General features: G+C 37.7%; 1 protein-coding gene across 2 annotated transcripts in view; it reads left to right on the forward strand.

Moving 5' to 3' along the window:
• Gdap2 (ganglioside induced differentiation associated protein 2) overlaps positions 1 to 16,644 on the forward strand; it is a 53,594-nt gene that overhangs the window by 28,518 nt on the left and 8,432 nt on the right. For both annotated transcript variants that reach the window (XM_008832906.3, XM_029563430.1), the window contains 5 exons: positions 1,778 to 1,937; positions 6,156 to 6,232; positions 7,216 to 7,292; positions 9,725 to 9,864; positions 11,987 to 12,041. In XM_008832906.3, coding sequence (XP_008831128.1) covers positions 1,778 to 1,937; positions 6,156 to 6,232; positions 7,216 to 7,292; positions 9,725 to 9,864; positions 11,987 to 12,041 — 509 coding nt within the window. The remainder of the gene's footprint in view (positions 1 to 1,777; positions 1,938 to 6,155; positions 6,233 to 7,215; positions 7,293 to 9,724; positions 9,865 to 11,986; positions 12,042 to 16,644) is intronic.

A 16,644-nucleotide genomic window follows, 5' to 3' on the forward strand; every position in this document is an offset into this window, starting at 1 on the left:
GCTACACTAATTTATATTCCCACCAGCAGTATATAAGAATTTAGAGTTTACCCTTCTTAATTTTCTTCATTGGGATGCTAGGATACTGATGATGCAGCAGCCACTAAAGAAGTAGGAAGTTTATGTCACCTGTGTGTTAGGCAGTGGGGACTCACAGGTGGCTAGCAGCACGTTCACCCTAAGAAAGTGTAGAATCTCAGGCTCTACACTGTGGAACAGTAGTTGAGTATATTACTATCTCAAATTTTGACAGTGTCCTCTAGAAGCCACAGGTAACATTAAACACTAGACAAGAATGTTATAACCATGCTGCTTCTTTAGGCTTTATGCTCATGTAATCTGAAGTCATAGGTAAAGTATGTTAAGATGAGAGCCTTTCAGAATCAGTTCTGTGTGAAGCTTCTGCCAGCCTTCATATATGTAGATCATAAACCCCTTGGATGGAGACACGCCTTGTAAACGTCAGTGCTGGGACCGGATCTGAAATCAGATAGGGAATACTGTGAATACATCTTTTGTAGAAAGATCCTTGACTGCCTGTCATTATCAGAAGACAACTGTCAAAGTGGAAGGAATTGGAAATGATCGCAGATCAGGAATGTTTGTGAACCAAGTTTTGCTGAGCAGGTAGCCCTGCACTCTGGGGAGCCTCCAGTGGAGTAGACCTTTGAAGTACTAATGCCAGAATCACTAGGCTATCTTCTTGCTTGTGAATACCACAACAGCACGTTTCCTTTATCAAATGTATTTGGTTTGATACGGAGTAGAGAACAGCAAAATAAATTTCAAAGGGCAAGTCTGCGCAGTACATGAAACTAACCCATGAAGTAGCCCAAAGGGCCCTTCTCCAAGAAACTTGATTTGCAGATCAGAAAGTGAAGATACCTTACAGATACAGGCCTTAGTGCTCATAAATATTTTCAATAGAATGTTAAATCAAAAGAATAACAATTAAAATATCTAAACTCAAGCAGTGAAATAGATGTGGAGAAAGCCTACCTGGCATTCACTGGAGAAATTCACAGTGGTGGCATTACTTTAGGAAGTTCCTTATGGCCCAATACTTGTTTTTGTGCTTTTGCTTTTACTGTTAACAAGTTAACTAAGGCAATGGGCTTCCCAGCCAGGTAATCTTTTCCTTGGGGAGAGGCTCCTAGTAGCTAATCTTCTAAGGAATATATAAGTGGATCAGAATGTTGTCTACTTAGCTTGTAATGGAAATTATAACTTCTGTAGGCCAGAATGCTTATGTTGGCATGACCAGCATAGAAAACCAGGATGCTAAAGTACAATGGAAATACTTTATACTGACTATGGATCGTACCCTGTGATCATGGTTCCATCTTTATATAGTTACCTGAAGAAAGGGCTGGGGTTCAGGTGTTCCCCTCGATAGTGCTGCACAAATGTTCCCAAGCATTTGTTCTTTATACTTTTGTTATTGCTTTGCTATGAGCCATCTTTAAGCCCAAAGACTGCCCAATGACTTCTGTCTTTCTGCTGATAATCGTACTCCTCTTTCTTTCCTAAGGTTACTCTCAGGTCACCTTGGTTTGTCTTTACGTATTACTAAACTTCAGTCACACATGGATAAGCATTTTCTTTTGTTATTTCAGGTTCTTCAGCTGTCTAAATCTTATTTCAGTTTCATAATCTTGACCCCGGGTTTGGGTTTTCTGTTTTTGTTTCCTTGCACTCATTCCTCCTGCAGCATTTACAGTCAGTTTCGTTTACATCTGCTTTTGTGGCTCTCTGTTGATAGCTCTTCTTGTTGCAGACCACCAAGAAGAGGATGAAGATGAAGGCTTGGGCATGGATCTGTCTTTCATTGGCTCTCATGCCTTTGCTCGAATGGAAGGAGATATCGATAAGCAAAGAAGACTGATCCTCCAGGGACAGTTGTCGGAAGCTGCCCTGCAGAAGCAGCATCAGAGAAAGTAAGGCAGACCTGTTCAGACAGGTAGATGAGTGAAGAGACGAGAGGCAGAGGGGCCTGGCATCTGCTCGATGGTTTGATCTTAGGACAGCTCAGTAGGAAGATACTGTCCCCATTTTGTAAAAGTGAAGCTAAAAATTGAGTATTTGCTCAGTTAAAGAGTCTTGAAGCCAGTGGTCGTTCAGTTGCATGTCTGGCTTCAGAGTTCTTACCCTGTCTGTACTCTAATTGCAAAGCTTCTGTGTGGGGTCCTGTTCTAAAACCAGAAATTAGGAAAACGGAGAGGAAGTTTCAGGGTCTTTACTCGTGTTTACAACTAAAGCAGTTAAAGTCAATTTACCTTGAAGACATTCTGTTTTTTCCAAATGTTTCTGAATAATTCCTTTTAAAATCATAGGACTAGTAAAGGTTGGTGCCTCATAGAGTTGTAAGCACTGAATAACAACTATAGTGAGTTTGGTACCACACCTGGTACTTGCCAGGCTCTGAAATTGGTCACTGCTTTTTCTTCAGCACCAAGCAAACCACTTTTGAGCATTTGTACTGCCCATTCCTTTAGATTGGAATTCTTCATCAGTATTGTTCATACTTCAGGTTTGGGCTAAAAAGCAACTGCCTCTCAAAATGTCACATCTGGAATCTATGCCTCCTCCTATGTGTTTTTCTCACACCCTGTTCTTGCCAAGTCCTTGCTTCCTCCACTGTTTATGGTATCTGAATGCTGTCAGGTCCACTAATAAAGTCAGAGGTGGACTGGATACTCTCTGGAGTCCCTTACAGAATTAATGCTTTTTAGTGTTTTTATTTCTTTGAGACCTTCATCCATGTACATATTTTGGTCATTTTCACCCCTCAGTCCCCTCTCTCCTCCCTCTCCACTCCCACTGACCTTCATTCCCTCTCCTCCTTTCATGTCCAGTTCTGTTTTGTTTTTGAACCCACTGAGTCTAACTGGAGTTGCTTCCATGAGCCTGAGTAGGAGGCTATTACTAAGGCACGGGCAGCTTAGCAGTGACTACACCACTGAAGGAAATGTCCCTCTCTCCCCCAGCCAGAACTAAAATTTTGTGTCTGAGGCCTAGGTCTTCACTTTGTTCTGATTATTATTTGTAAAAACAAAAGTAAACTTACCACTAGGGGGCACCAGTGAACAGGTTTTTTTGTTTTGTTTTTCCAAATGATGCAGTCACTGCCAAATGATACTTTCAGTAGTTTCTAAGCTTCATTGTGTGTAGAATCATCTAGCAGTGATTTTTCTTTAAATGCAGTGACTGGGCTTTTCCCACCACATTACTGCAGTCTGTCTGTGTATGTGTGTTTTATAAACATGTTCATATCATGGTTTGTACATTCCTAAAGTGTTCTCAGATCCCTTTGCATTCTTACAAACAGTTGAGAGTCGCAGGGAACCTGTGGCTACATGGGCGATAGCTATCAATATTTGCCTTTCAGAAATTATTAGTTCATTTAAAAATGGCCAGTTATGTTTTTCAGAAAATAACTTATTTTGTCTTTTTGTACTTTTCAAGTGATTGGAGAGACTTTTCTATGCACTGCATAGAAGTTGATAAATGGTGATTTCTTAAAGTTGTAATGTGGACTCTCAAACCATATCCATTTTTTATATTTACTTCTTGTGTCTGCACGCACTTGTATATGTGCTATCATAGTGCATGTGTGGAAGTCAAAAGACAGCTTGAGGGAGTCACTTCTCTCCTTTGACCATGTGCATCCTGGGGCTCAAACTCATCTTGTCAGACTTGGTGACAACTTTACCCACAGTGCCATCTCAGCAACCCTCTGTACCCAAGAATTTTTGTATTCACTATTGAAATATGTTAGGGGTTTTTTTTGCACTATGAGCATGACTTTATAATGTTATGCATTGGTCTTTAGGTTGAAAAATAGTGATTTGCTGAAATTATTTCATTAACAAACTTCATTATAAAGTGTCAAAATATGTCTGTCAATACCAACACCAGTCTCACCACAAAAGTCAGGCCTCTCAACCGAGTACAATGATGCACACCTTTAATCCCAGCACTATGCATTCAAGGCCAGCCTGGTCTACATAGCAAGTTGCAGGCCAGCTTAGTGGAACAGCGCCTGTCTAGAATTGGGAATAGTCATGTGATTAGATGTAGGTTATTATAAAGTTGTTAATTTGTGTTTGGGATTGTCAATTTGATTAACTTACTACTTAAAAAATAAAGTTAGGTGTGGTGGTTCATGCCTATAGTCCCAGCACTTGGGACGCTGAGGCAGGAGGACTGCTGCAAGTTCAAGTCCAGCCTGGGCTAAAATGAGACTTTTCCTCAGAGAAAACTAATTACAAAACCAATTATCTTTTTAAAAAGGACTATGTACCAGTGATAAGAATGTTTTGAACAAGGATGGTTTATGCTGTTTTGTGAATCTAAGACCCGGACTTATTTCAGGAATTGTCTTTCAGAGTTCATTGAATACATTGAGTTTCTAGGAATTACCCTAGAGACTGGCTGGAAGTACTGAGTGCATAAGAAATATTCCCTGTCTTGTGGATGCTGGAATGGAAGCAGATACAGCAGTAACTAAGTAAAGCCCTACACTGACAGGTTGAATTGGGGGTACAGAATGGAGTGGTTATTTCTGCAAAGCTTTCTGGCACTTACACCTTCTTAGCCAGCTCCACCCGCCCCCAGTCTCTTCTCTAAACACATGCTTGACAGAATACCTAGACTTCTGTTGGCTTGTTTGACTTAGTCTATCTTATTACAAATTTAATTATCTCTATAATATGTACCTCATATATTTAGCCTTCTAGAAGTCAAGGGCCTTTTTCTTTATCTCAGACCTCTAAAGTACTTCCCATAATACTCCTACCTGTTATTCAGCAGTCATTTGAGTCTTTCTATGAAGTGTTTGCACAATATTTACTTGAAAAAAATGAGTTAATGGTTACATGAATAGTTTAGAAATGAACAGATATTTACCAAATCCTTTTAGAATCAATCCTTTGTGAGTTCTAACTACTGACATAAAATATACAACAAAAGAAATTTAAATAGCAATAAAATTTAAGAAAAATATAGTATAACAACTCTTTAGTGTTTATATTGTATTGTAAGTTAGCTAGAAATAATTTAAGTATCAGAAATGATGTACATTGGTCATATGCACATATTATGCCAGTTGGAAACAAGGGATTTGAGCATTCACCAATTTGGGTCCTTAAGCCAGTGCTCCTTGATACATGCTCTGTGCCTTACCACATGATTGCTCAGAAGACATTAAATTTTAATAGATGTAGTGTAGCTTTCATTTAGTATTCTTTTAGAGATGACTTAGAAAACAACCAGGAAAAAAAGCATATTTAAAAAACAAGAGGCCACACACATACTTTTATTCTCTCCCTTTATTTTGTTTTTGCTGTCATAACTGACCTGCTTTTATATTGTATATCCCTCCAGTTTCTTATAACTACTAGTAGTTTTATCATTTAACCTTTATACTAAATATAGAACCTAACATTAAATGAGACCTGGGCCAGAAAGACTAATACCACATGAGCTCACTTACATGTAGAATCTAAAAAAATTGAACCCATCCAGAGAAAAATGTGGTTTCCAAAGGACAGGTTGGGGAATGGGATTATGGAAAGATGTTAATCAAAGATTCAGAAATTTTACTTAGGAAGAATGAGTTCAATTTATTTTATTACATGCTATTAATAATTATAATATGCTTTAATTTCTGAGTGTTGACCTTTAAAAGTTTTTTATTACACAAAAAAGGATGAGTGTGTGAGGTCATGGTTATATTGAATAGCTTGATTTGTGTGTGTGTGTGTGTGTGTGTGTGTGTGTGTGTGTGTGTGTTGCTCCTCTGCTTTGGAGATCTGACATTGTTTTAGGTTTCCCCCCATTGCATTTTTGTAGTAAAGAAAAGTAAGAGTAATTTCAAATTACGTTATTTTGAATACTTGACATCTTAGATATTCACCTATATAATCTTCACCTGATCATAAGGAATTCTTTCAATCATATGGTCTGCACACCTTTTCTCATTAACTTAGTTATATTTACCAATAGCATAAGATTCTGCATAGTGCAAGGGCCTCTAACTACTTGTAATGAAACATCAGTTTTTTAGGGTCAGAAAAAGATATTAAAAATGAGTTCCATTTTGAAGTATAATTTTTAGGCATTTACTACAATAATTATATTCTTTATTTTTCTAGTTATAACCGCTGGTTATGCCAAGCAAGATCTGAGGATCTCTCTGATATTGCTTCTCTGAAAGCCTTGTACCAAACAGGTGAGCTCAAGGGCAGCTTACTCTTTTGCTAGTTCAGGACCTGACCCAGTGTGAGACTTGGCTTTTCTCTGATTTTCTCTATTTTATCTGTGAAATATTTTACACTTCTTCAGGGTCTTAAAAATAATCATTTCAATCTCTAATATATATTTTTTACTGTCTTAGCATTGCCAATAGCATATTTCTTGGAAGTGTTTTTCTATTAAAACGTTTTTCTGTTCAAAAAGTACTATGAATTTGCTATTACAAAATTCAAATTTTACATAAACATGTAATGGAAAAGCTTTGTCACTTACAAATGACAAAGCTCTCACATTCCCACTTTTTCCATTATACTTTTTCAGGCAGTGCTTATTAATTTTCAAATCTGAGAGCTATTTAGTTTTTCCTAGATCACTAACATTATCAAAAGTTGTGGTAAACTTAAAGAAAAAAGTTATTTGTAAGAAGATCATAGATTATTGCTAATTTAAAGTCTTTTTAAAAAGCCTTTAATCCCAGCACTGGGGAGGCAGAGGCAGGCAGATCTCTGGGAGTTCAAGGCCAGCCTGGTCTATGTAGTGAGTTCCAGGACAGCTGGGGCTACAGGGAGACCCTGCCTCAAAAAGACCAAAAAAAAAAAAAAAATCTTAAAACAGTGATCAAAATCTCATAAGACTTTTAAAACGAGAAAGTGTTTTCTAGACTATAAAAGAAATCTAAATGATAAAATTTGAGGAACTTAGTACTTTCTAGTTTCTAATTTTTTTCCCCCCTTTTGGTCTTTTTGAGACAGGTTCTCTCTGTAGGTCCAGCTGGCCTGAAACTCACATAAATCCACCTGCCTCTGCCTCCCAAGTGCTGGGATTAAAGGTGTGTGCCACCACGCCCAGCAAGGTTTGTAATCTTTTAAATGCATAGAATTTTTTTTGAATAGTCAACACAGAAAAAATGATGATCTTGGAATAAAGTTTCTGGTTGCTGATTACATCTCCTCTTTGTAGGTGTGGATAACTGTGGTCGCACAGTGATGGTGGTAGTTGGAAGAAACATTCCTGTAACACTGATAGATATGGACAAGGTAAACTATAAATGGTTTGTTTTACAAATAGGAGTAATTTTAAAAGTACATAGACTATCAGGTAGGTAGTCAAGACCCACAGCATGAGATGAGGTTGAATTGTGGATCTCTAGGACAGTAACATCCCTAGTTCTGAGAATCAGCTTGTATCATTTCAAATAAGGAAGGGGTTTGATTTTCCTCTGTAGAAGAAACATACCAGAAAGCTGTACTATCTCCAGAAACAACTACTTTGGATATGATATAACTGGCCAGCTTTTGGTTAGAATCATCCTGAATTGTAATTGTACAATCAAATTTGTGCTTTTTAAAAGAAGAAAAAGAAAAATTAACACGAGTATCTGTCTGAAGAGAAGATATCAATATTCTGTAATCCCTTCATTTGGGGACATAGAACAGAAGTAGATAATATCTAAATGAAAATGTAGTTGCAACTAGTAAATAAAAATGAGAAATTGTTCTCATTTTTAAACTGACTAGTAATAGTAAAGGGCAAGTCAACATGTCATTTTCATCCTCAGAATTAGCCAGAACTTGTAAATAATAATCATTTTCTTCAAAGATAATTTGAAACTATTAAAGTTGCACCCATTGACCTAATAATTCCATTCCTGAGACTTCATATTAATAAAGTAAGCCAAAAGATAGACGTAGCATAAGTTTGGAAATTGCTGGAAGTGTTTCACACTGGGGAGTGTAGGTCCAAGAGGTAAATTACAGATCTCCAGTCAACATTCCAGCAGGTAGAGTAATTGAACTTAGTGCATTATTTTAAAAAACAGAAGACTGAACATGGTGGTACACACCTTTGATCCCAGCACTCCAGAGGCAAAGGCAAGCAAATCTCTGACATTGAGGCCACCCTGGTCTACATAGAAAGTTACAGATCAGCTGGGGCTAAAGGGAGACTGTCTCAATATGATTCCCTTGTTTTGAGGAGAATGAATGTACGTTCATCAACTTTTTCTTGCATGACTATTTCTGGTTTTTATATGAGAGTGGAATAAGTTATAGATTGGGAATTTAAAGCCAAAAGAAGTGTCATCATTTGCCCAGGCATGGAAGTTAAAACTGAATGGGAAGAAGACAAAGTAGTCTGGTCAGAGGTGAAATCAGAATATTAAAAATAAACCCACTCACATAGAGGGAAAAAAAACACCTGGGGAGGCTGGAGAAATGGTTCAGTGGTTAAGAGAACTGGCTGCCCTTGCAGAGAACCTCGGTTTGGTTCCCAGTCCTACTTGTCAGCTAGCAACCACCTGTATTGTATCTCCAGTTCCAGGAGATCCAGTGCCCTCTTCTGGCTTCCATGGGTACTGAACACATATGGTGCACTTACATACATGTAGGCAAAACACATACGTGCAGGCAACACTCATACACATAAAAGAAAAATAAAAGCCCACTTGGTGGCAATTACAAGTTTCTGTTTGCAGCCATTTGTGTTCTTAATCTGTGTGACGTTTGTTCTCCTCTCAATAGTACAGGGCTCCAATAAAAAATGGAAGTCCTTGCATTTGATTTTGGGGTATACTTACATAACATCCCTAACATATAATGTGTCATGTCATATAAATAATAAGATTTAGTGTAGGGTTCAAACCAGCAGGCACCTATGAAGAGACCATTTTTAATTCCCTCCATTCTTGTGTCTGCAATTGAGTCATAATCCATGTTTATGCCAAGGACTCACCTGAGGGGAAATTGGGCAGCAACTGCTTTGTGGTGATCCTTCCAGTTAGTGTCTCTGGGCTTCCTCTTTGCAGTCACGTACAGCTAAGTCACTGAGTCACACTGGTCCTGCTTGTGTTATAGCTCTTGTTTTTAGTATTTCTGTTACATTTCTTAAAATAGAACACATCTCTAGCCAACCTGCGTCATGTAAGATAAAGTCTCTCTGAATTCTGGAAATGCTACCCAACATGTTGTCATCTACCAACAGACTCATTCAGATAAACATTTGAAGTGCTAAGAAAACTAGCTCTTGAAGGGAGCCATGTAGAAACTGCTCCAGATTCCTTAGCGTACTCCTTGGTTACATTGCAGCCACGGGTCTGTATTTGGGGAGTAACTGCAAAGATTTTTATTGACTTCAACAAGAAACTTCAAGAGTATTAAAATTCTAGAAATGCTGCTTCTAGAGGTTTTGTTGTCATTCTAGAGAGGGGAAAGCTGGTAGCTGATCCTGGAGCACTTCCTGTGACCTAAAGACTTATTTCAGGAGGTAGAGTTAGTGTCCTTTTCCATCACTTAGAACAAGCAGCAAGGGATTGTGTCACTAAACTCTGGGATGATTCACTCTCCTGAACATCCTTCCATTCTCATCTGTCCATCTGCAATGACTGGGGCTTAATCTTAGAGGAGGGCCTTCGTCTCAGCCTCTGAAATAAACTACTGTGCAGAATGATCTATTATTCCTCTCTTTCTTTTAGGCTCTCTTATATTTTATCCATGTAATGGATCACATTGCTGTGAAGGAGTATGTGTTAGTATATTTCCACACACTGACCAGCGAGTACAATCACCTGGACTCTGACTTCCTGAAGAAACTCTACGATGTTGTTGATACCAAGTTGGTAGTGTTTTAAAACTATGACAGGGGCATGGTTTCTTTATTTTCTAATTAAGCATTAGCAAACATGCATAAATACCCTGTGACAGGATCTTTTTATGTAAGAAAGATTTTTAATCATATGACAGATATTTTAATTATAGGAGTCCCTCAATTCAAACCTACTTTATATTAAACTAAACTCATATATAATCTTCCATTTTTATACACCTTAGAAAAGGTGTAAAATAACAAAAATACTGCCTTGTATTGCTATGGTATGTTAACACTTAGCCAAAATACATTTATAAATATTTAATTTGATCCATCACCCATGAGTTTGTTGGAAGAGATACTGGTATCAGATTCGAGGGACTTTGCCCCAGTGACTGTAGACATAAAAACAGACTGAGCACAAACTCTCAGGTAAAAGTTTTAATTGGAAGGAAAAGGGTTGAAGCAAAGGGAACAACGATGGTTCAGGAAATCCAGGCTGTCCACTAATAGGGAAGAGCAGGCATTTTGTGGGGTTCTTAGATTTGGGGTTCCTAGTCATAATGGTGGAATGTTTTATGAAATTTCTTCCTTTTAGTTTAAGTGGACTTACTGCATCAGATAAGATTAGTGGCCAGTTTGTCTCTGGAGACGCTGGCTTTACCCTACTCCCGGTGAGTCCTTTCTTGGTGACTAGGTAAGGGAATTCCGGAATGAGACATTCCACACATTGTTAACAAGAGAACAGAGAAACTGGGAGGTAAAGGGCTTTGGATCAACGATTTAAGGATGGGAGAATCTAAGTTTTTATCCCCAATGAATGCCCGTTTTATTTTAATACTCCCTGTGTTTGAAAGATAGGAGAACAGAGAATAATGGCATTTATTGCCCGTGGTGTCACAATTGAAAATATAGAATTTGGGCTTAACAGACAACTGACATGGAACTAGAAAATTATTTTCATTAAATTATCTTTCCCTTGAGGTAATAATGGAAATCTTAACTGGAAAATGTATGACAGCCCCCACACACCCCCCAAAAGATCAAACCTGATGCTTTGCATTTTTTCTCAATGATACATTTCCTAAATAAAAACAGCATTCTACCTTCCCTGGTAGTGATTTGTTGTTTGGCATCAGTGTTGGTTAGGATGAAAAAACATTATCTGGTTTAGGGTACAAAGAAGGTAGGTTACCATGAATTTCCATGGTTTCACTGTTCCATTAAATCTCACCTTAATTAGCAATGGTAATGCTTTCATTATCCAACAGACTCCTATTTAATTTGCTTTGAATGTATTTTATGTATGTAAGGAGCTACACTCTACTGTACACCTACCTCTGCCACTAACTCGCTCTTCAACTGGAGTAGCCCTCAGCTGGAATAGGAGTTTGTATTATTTCTCTAACGTCCTTTCCAATTAACTTCATCTAACCCAACCGTTATTAAAACCACTGGAAAAGGGAATCAGATGTGCCTTCAAAAGCTTCATGACTGTTGATAATGATTCTGGAGCCAAGAGGCCCACGTTCAGCTCCTGGCTGTACCTCTTGATCATTGAATGACTTTGAGAGGGTTAAATCAGAGGCAGTAATAGTACATACTCAGAATCGTTAGATGAATTCAGCAGAACGCCTGTGTATGATTTGAGTTACACAGTAAACTACTAACACTATGATGACTGAAACTTTAGTTCCTCTGTCTTACTATAATTTAAGGTTTCAAGGTGATTCAGTTTCATTTACTTATGCTCAAAGACTATCATGATATAGGAAATTATGGACTAATTTTTTAACATATGAAAATAGGCAGTTTAAGCCAGTCATATGCCTTTAATCCCAGCACTCGGGAGGTAGAGGCAGGTGGATCGCTGTGATTTCAAGGCTACTCTGGTGTAGTAGTGCGTTCCAGGCCAATTGGGGCTACGGGGAGACCCTGTCTCAAAAAGAGCCCCCCCCCCAAAGGCAGTTTAAATAATGAAATGTTCTCTTAATTATTTTTGATATTTCACTTAGAATTCAATACATAAACTGTTTTTTAGAATATTTTCCTCTATATGAATATATCTATATACTTAAGCAAAAAGTTTTCCATAATGATAACTAGTTTTAGATATGACTATATTGACTGTCTTATTTGTTTTGATTAGATACAAGAGGAATTTGAAGGCTGTTTATTTTGTTCATCCAACATTTCGTTCAAAGGTACAGTATTGGTCTTTTTTTTTTTTTTTGGCTAATCTTGAATTTAAGTATACTGCAGGTTCAGAGCACTACGACAAACTTCAGCATCCTATTCTTATTGGAGCTGTGTGACTGCTGATTTGTTGGCCTTTCCTCATTAAGTCCAAGTTGTTGTGTTCCTAATGTTCTGGTTGTGTCTGACTCTGTCATCCTCAGCTCCTAGAGGTCATCGGACGTAGGGACTCTGTTTAAGTTGAGAGTCACCATTAAGCAAAGGGCTTTAACTCTGGTTAATGACTAAAATCACAGAGAGCTTAGAGCAAAGAGGTTAATTAAAGAGATAGTCCCTAAGGTTAGAGAAGAAGACCAGAAAAAAATAATTTAAAAATGAGTAGGAGAACCAAGATAGACTAATGATGCAGAGGCTGGCAGAGGGGGAAGTATCGAGTGTGGTCGGCACAGCCGTTACTGTAAAACACTGAAAGTTAAGACAAATTCTGGAAGGTTCTCATTTCACACTTAGATGAGTGAGCCTTCTATGAGGGCATGCTTTTCACTTTAAGGTTTGTCATTACACAATTACTATGCTTCTCATCCACACGTCATTTAAAACTTGCGCTATTTAAGTAATTAAAAATTGCAAGTTTCCTTTTAGTCTCTCAGTTTTGAAATAGCACAGTAAAGTCTAAATTAATGCTTATAGGATGAATGTATCTAGCAATAGATATGCCAGTTACTCTCATCTGATTATTGCCCAGTGTATACATGTATCAAATCATCACATTGCACCCCATAAATACGTATATTTGTTGTGGTACCAGCTAAAAAATAAAGACAGACTTTAAATTAAAATGTATGATGCATGAACTGTCCTGGTTCAGTGAAGTCTGATTACATGGTCTTCTTGGTGTGCTTTTCTGTTAGATTAGCTTTCCTATCATTTTGCTATATTCGGTAGGTAATGAATTCCTTTTTCCTGCAGTTCTTGAAGAAGTAGTGCTTAACTAGTGCCCCAGATTTCAGCATCCATCTATTTTTTGTTAAGTAGTACCTACTGAACATCTTCTTTAGTTGAGACAACAAAAAGTTTATCTTGCTCTTTAGTGTATCCTTGCAAAAATCACTGCTTTTAGTACTTCTGTTTAATATACTGAAAGGTCTAGCCATTACAATATGGCAAGAGAAAGAAACAAAAGGCATCTAGGTTGAAAGAGAATAAATTAAGATGTAATCATAGATAAAATGAAATGTCCCTATAGAAAACCCTGTATAATATTCCCAGCAAAGCTACTAGAACTGAATGAGTTTGACCAAGGTCTTAGGTTATACAAACAAATATTCAAAAGTTAATAGCAGATAACCAACTTGAAGATTTAAAGCAGTGCCATATGAACATCGAATAGTAAGTGCTCAGGCATAAATCTTGACAAAAGATGGGAAAGAGTTGTGAATGGGATGGGTAATTGTCACCTCTTGTAAACCTGTAAATGCAGCTCAAATCCCAATGAAAACTTCAACCAGTGTTTTTATAGGAATTGGCCACTTGACTCTAAAATTCATGTGAAGATGTAAGGAATGTAGTCAACTTTGGAAAAGAAAAATTGGAGAGCTGATCTTACCTTTTTCTAAAGCGAAAACCATGCGTGAGGTATTATAAAAGTCAACAATTAATGGAACAAATTAAAGACAGACATAAATGTAAAGTTTTACAAGTTCTAGAAAATAAAGGAGCAAAACCTTTGTAACCTTGAGTTGAACAAAGAATTGTTAGATGCAGCACCACAACCATAATCCACAAAATGAAACTAGGCTTCATCAAAACTTAAAACTTTGCTTTCTAATGGAACTGTTAAGAGAATATAAAGGCAAACCTCAGCCTGAGAAAGCAATTACTATAAACCAAATATCTGATAAAGAACTTGTATCTAGAATATAAAGAAGTCTCAGGGGACTAGAGCAATGGCTCAGTGATTAAGAGCACTGGCTACTGTTGCAGGACCTGGGTTTGATTCCCAGTACCTACATGGCAGCTAACAACCATCTGTAATTCCAGTACGAGGGGATCCAGTACGCTCTTGACCTCCATAAGCATTGCATGTACAGGTGCACCTACGTACATATAGGCAAAACATCTGTACACATAAAATAAATATAAATAGGTCAAAAAAAATTTAAAGTCTCAGAAACCTAAGAAACAACTCAATTTAGAAATAGGCAAAAGATTTGCAAACACTTCAGAAAGATGATGCTCACATGGACAAATAAGCATAAAAAATGTTCAGCATAGTCATTAGAAAAATACAAGTCAAACTGCAGTGAGGTATGGAGGGACCACACCAAACGTACTGAGAATGTGGAAGAATGGTACCTCTCACCCAGTGCTTTTCACAATATAAAGTGATAGTCTGGAGAGGGCTCAGTGGTTAAGAGGGTATGTTGCTCCTCCAGAGGACCCAAGTTCAGTTCCCAGCAACCATGTAGGAGAACTCACAACCGCCTGTAACTCCACCTCCAGGGGATCCAACACCCTCTTCTGGCCTCCACAGGCACCCTCACACATAGTATACACACACACACACACACACACACACACACACAAATAAGAAGAAAAAGAATATAAGATTTTGTGGAACAATTTGGCAGTTTATTTTAAATGCTAAACATGTCCTACCATGTGTCAAGAGTTATTCCACTAGGTATTTACCCAAGATAAAGGAAAACATGTCTATATAAAGCCTTCGCACAAATACTTCTAGCATCTTTGTGATATCAAAAACCAGAAACTTACCTGAGCATGGTGGCACACACCTTTAATCACAGCCCTGGGGAGGCAGAGGCAGTCAGATGTCTATGAGATTGAAGCCAACTTGATCTAAATAGCAAGTTCCAGGCCAGCTCAGCTACAAGGAGCTGGTCTCAAAAGAGACAAAAAAAAGAAAAAAACCTAGAAATGATAACAAGCTGTGGTCTATCCATATCATAGAATAATACTTAGCAATAAAAAGAATGGACTGTTGAGGTATGTAACAATATGGATGAATCTCAGAATCCCTATGCTTAACCTGGCATAGTGGAGCATGCCTATAATGCCAGCACTCAGGACACTGAAGCAGGAAGATCATGGATTCAAGGCCAGCCTGGGCTACATAGCAAGACCCTTTCAGTAATAATGGAGCTTAGTAAAGGAAGCTAGACCAAAAAGAGTACATATGTTTAACTGTATTGTGTATAAAATTCTAAAGAATACAGAGTAATTTATAATTATGGAAGGCAAAGCAGTGGTTGCCTGTGGGCTGAGAGAAGGAGCAGGAGGGAGAGATCACAGAGGACCCTGAGAAACGTTGGGTGTCATCAGTATATTCATCTTCTTGACTGTGAAGCCTTCATAGGTATGTTTGTGTATGTACATGCATGTACATAGGTTAAATTGTATATTTTAAATATATGTAGTTCATTTATTTATTATACCTCTAAAATTTTGAATGCTAAAATGCCACCAGAATGGCATTGCCAGATCTCACCTGTTTCATGAAGCAAGTGGAATTCTTATATTATACATGGAAATGAGAAATTGTACAACCACTTTCCAAAAAGTCATGCAGCTTATTGTGAACTAATCACATACCCAGACTGACTTGGCAGTTCTACAGTAGGTATTTACTCAAGTCAGCTGAAGGCGTGTGCCTACAGAAAGACATGGCTGTAGCAGCTTTAGTCAATAATGGAATATTACTTAGCAATAAAAAGAGGTACACTCCTGATAACACACAACATGGATGAATCTTAAAAACATATGTCTTACATAAAGTTAAAGAATCCTTACATGAAATAGTCCTTCTGTGGGATTTCTTTTAGATAAGGTTCTAGAACAGACAAAGCTAATCTGGTAGAAAAAAAGATCAAAGCAGTGCTTGCTTCTGGGTAGTGGAACATGACAGAAGAAGGGCATGCAGGAGTCATGGAAGTGGTTTTTACCTCCATGTGTGTTACTGTCATAGCTGTGTGCATTCGACTAGCAGCAAAAATATACTTATATTTGTACATTTCACTCAGTGTCATACAGAGCAAAGAAACTAAACATACTTCAAACTTAAGTGCAATCATGTATTTGGGGAGGGGTGACATTTTGAAAAGTTACAGTAAAGTGACATAGATAGATACGTAGATAGGTAGAGATAGATGATGATAGATAGATGATAGATAGATAGATAGATAGATAGATAGATAGATAGATAGATAGATGAATAAATATATAGTCAAGAAAATATAAGGAACTTAGCCAGGCATGGTGGCTCATGCATATAATCCCAGCACGAGGGAGGCTGAGGTAGGAAGGTGGCAAATTTTTGGCCAGTCAGGGCTATAAGGTAAGTTCCAGACCAGCCTATGAAAAGACCTTATCTCACAAAAAATTATATCTTTTTTAATAATAAAAAAAATCCTAATTTTCTTTACCTGTAGCCACTGTTTGCTACCATCTAACTTAACCCCTTCATTTTCCACACTAGAAGATCAGTAAATAGCTGTCTTTCCTGCAATATCAACAGGACAGTACCAGAAACTTGACAGTCAGGTCCACCAGGCTCGGCCATCCCACATAGAATTGCTTCTCATGGGGGTTGGT

This window comes from Nannospalax galili, unplaced genomic scaffold, assembly GCF_000622305.1.
Source record: "Nannospalax galili isolate Female #2095 unplaced genomic scaffold, S.galili_v1.0 scaffold1951, whole genome shotgun sequence".
NCBI classification, from domain to species: Eukaryota; Metazoa; Chordata; class Mammalia; order Rodentia; family Spalacidae; genus Nannospalax; species Nannospalax galili.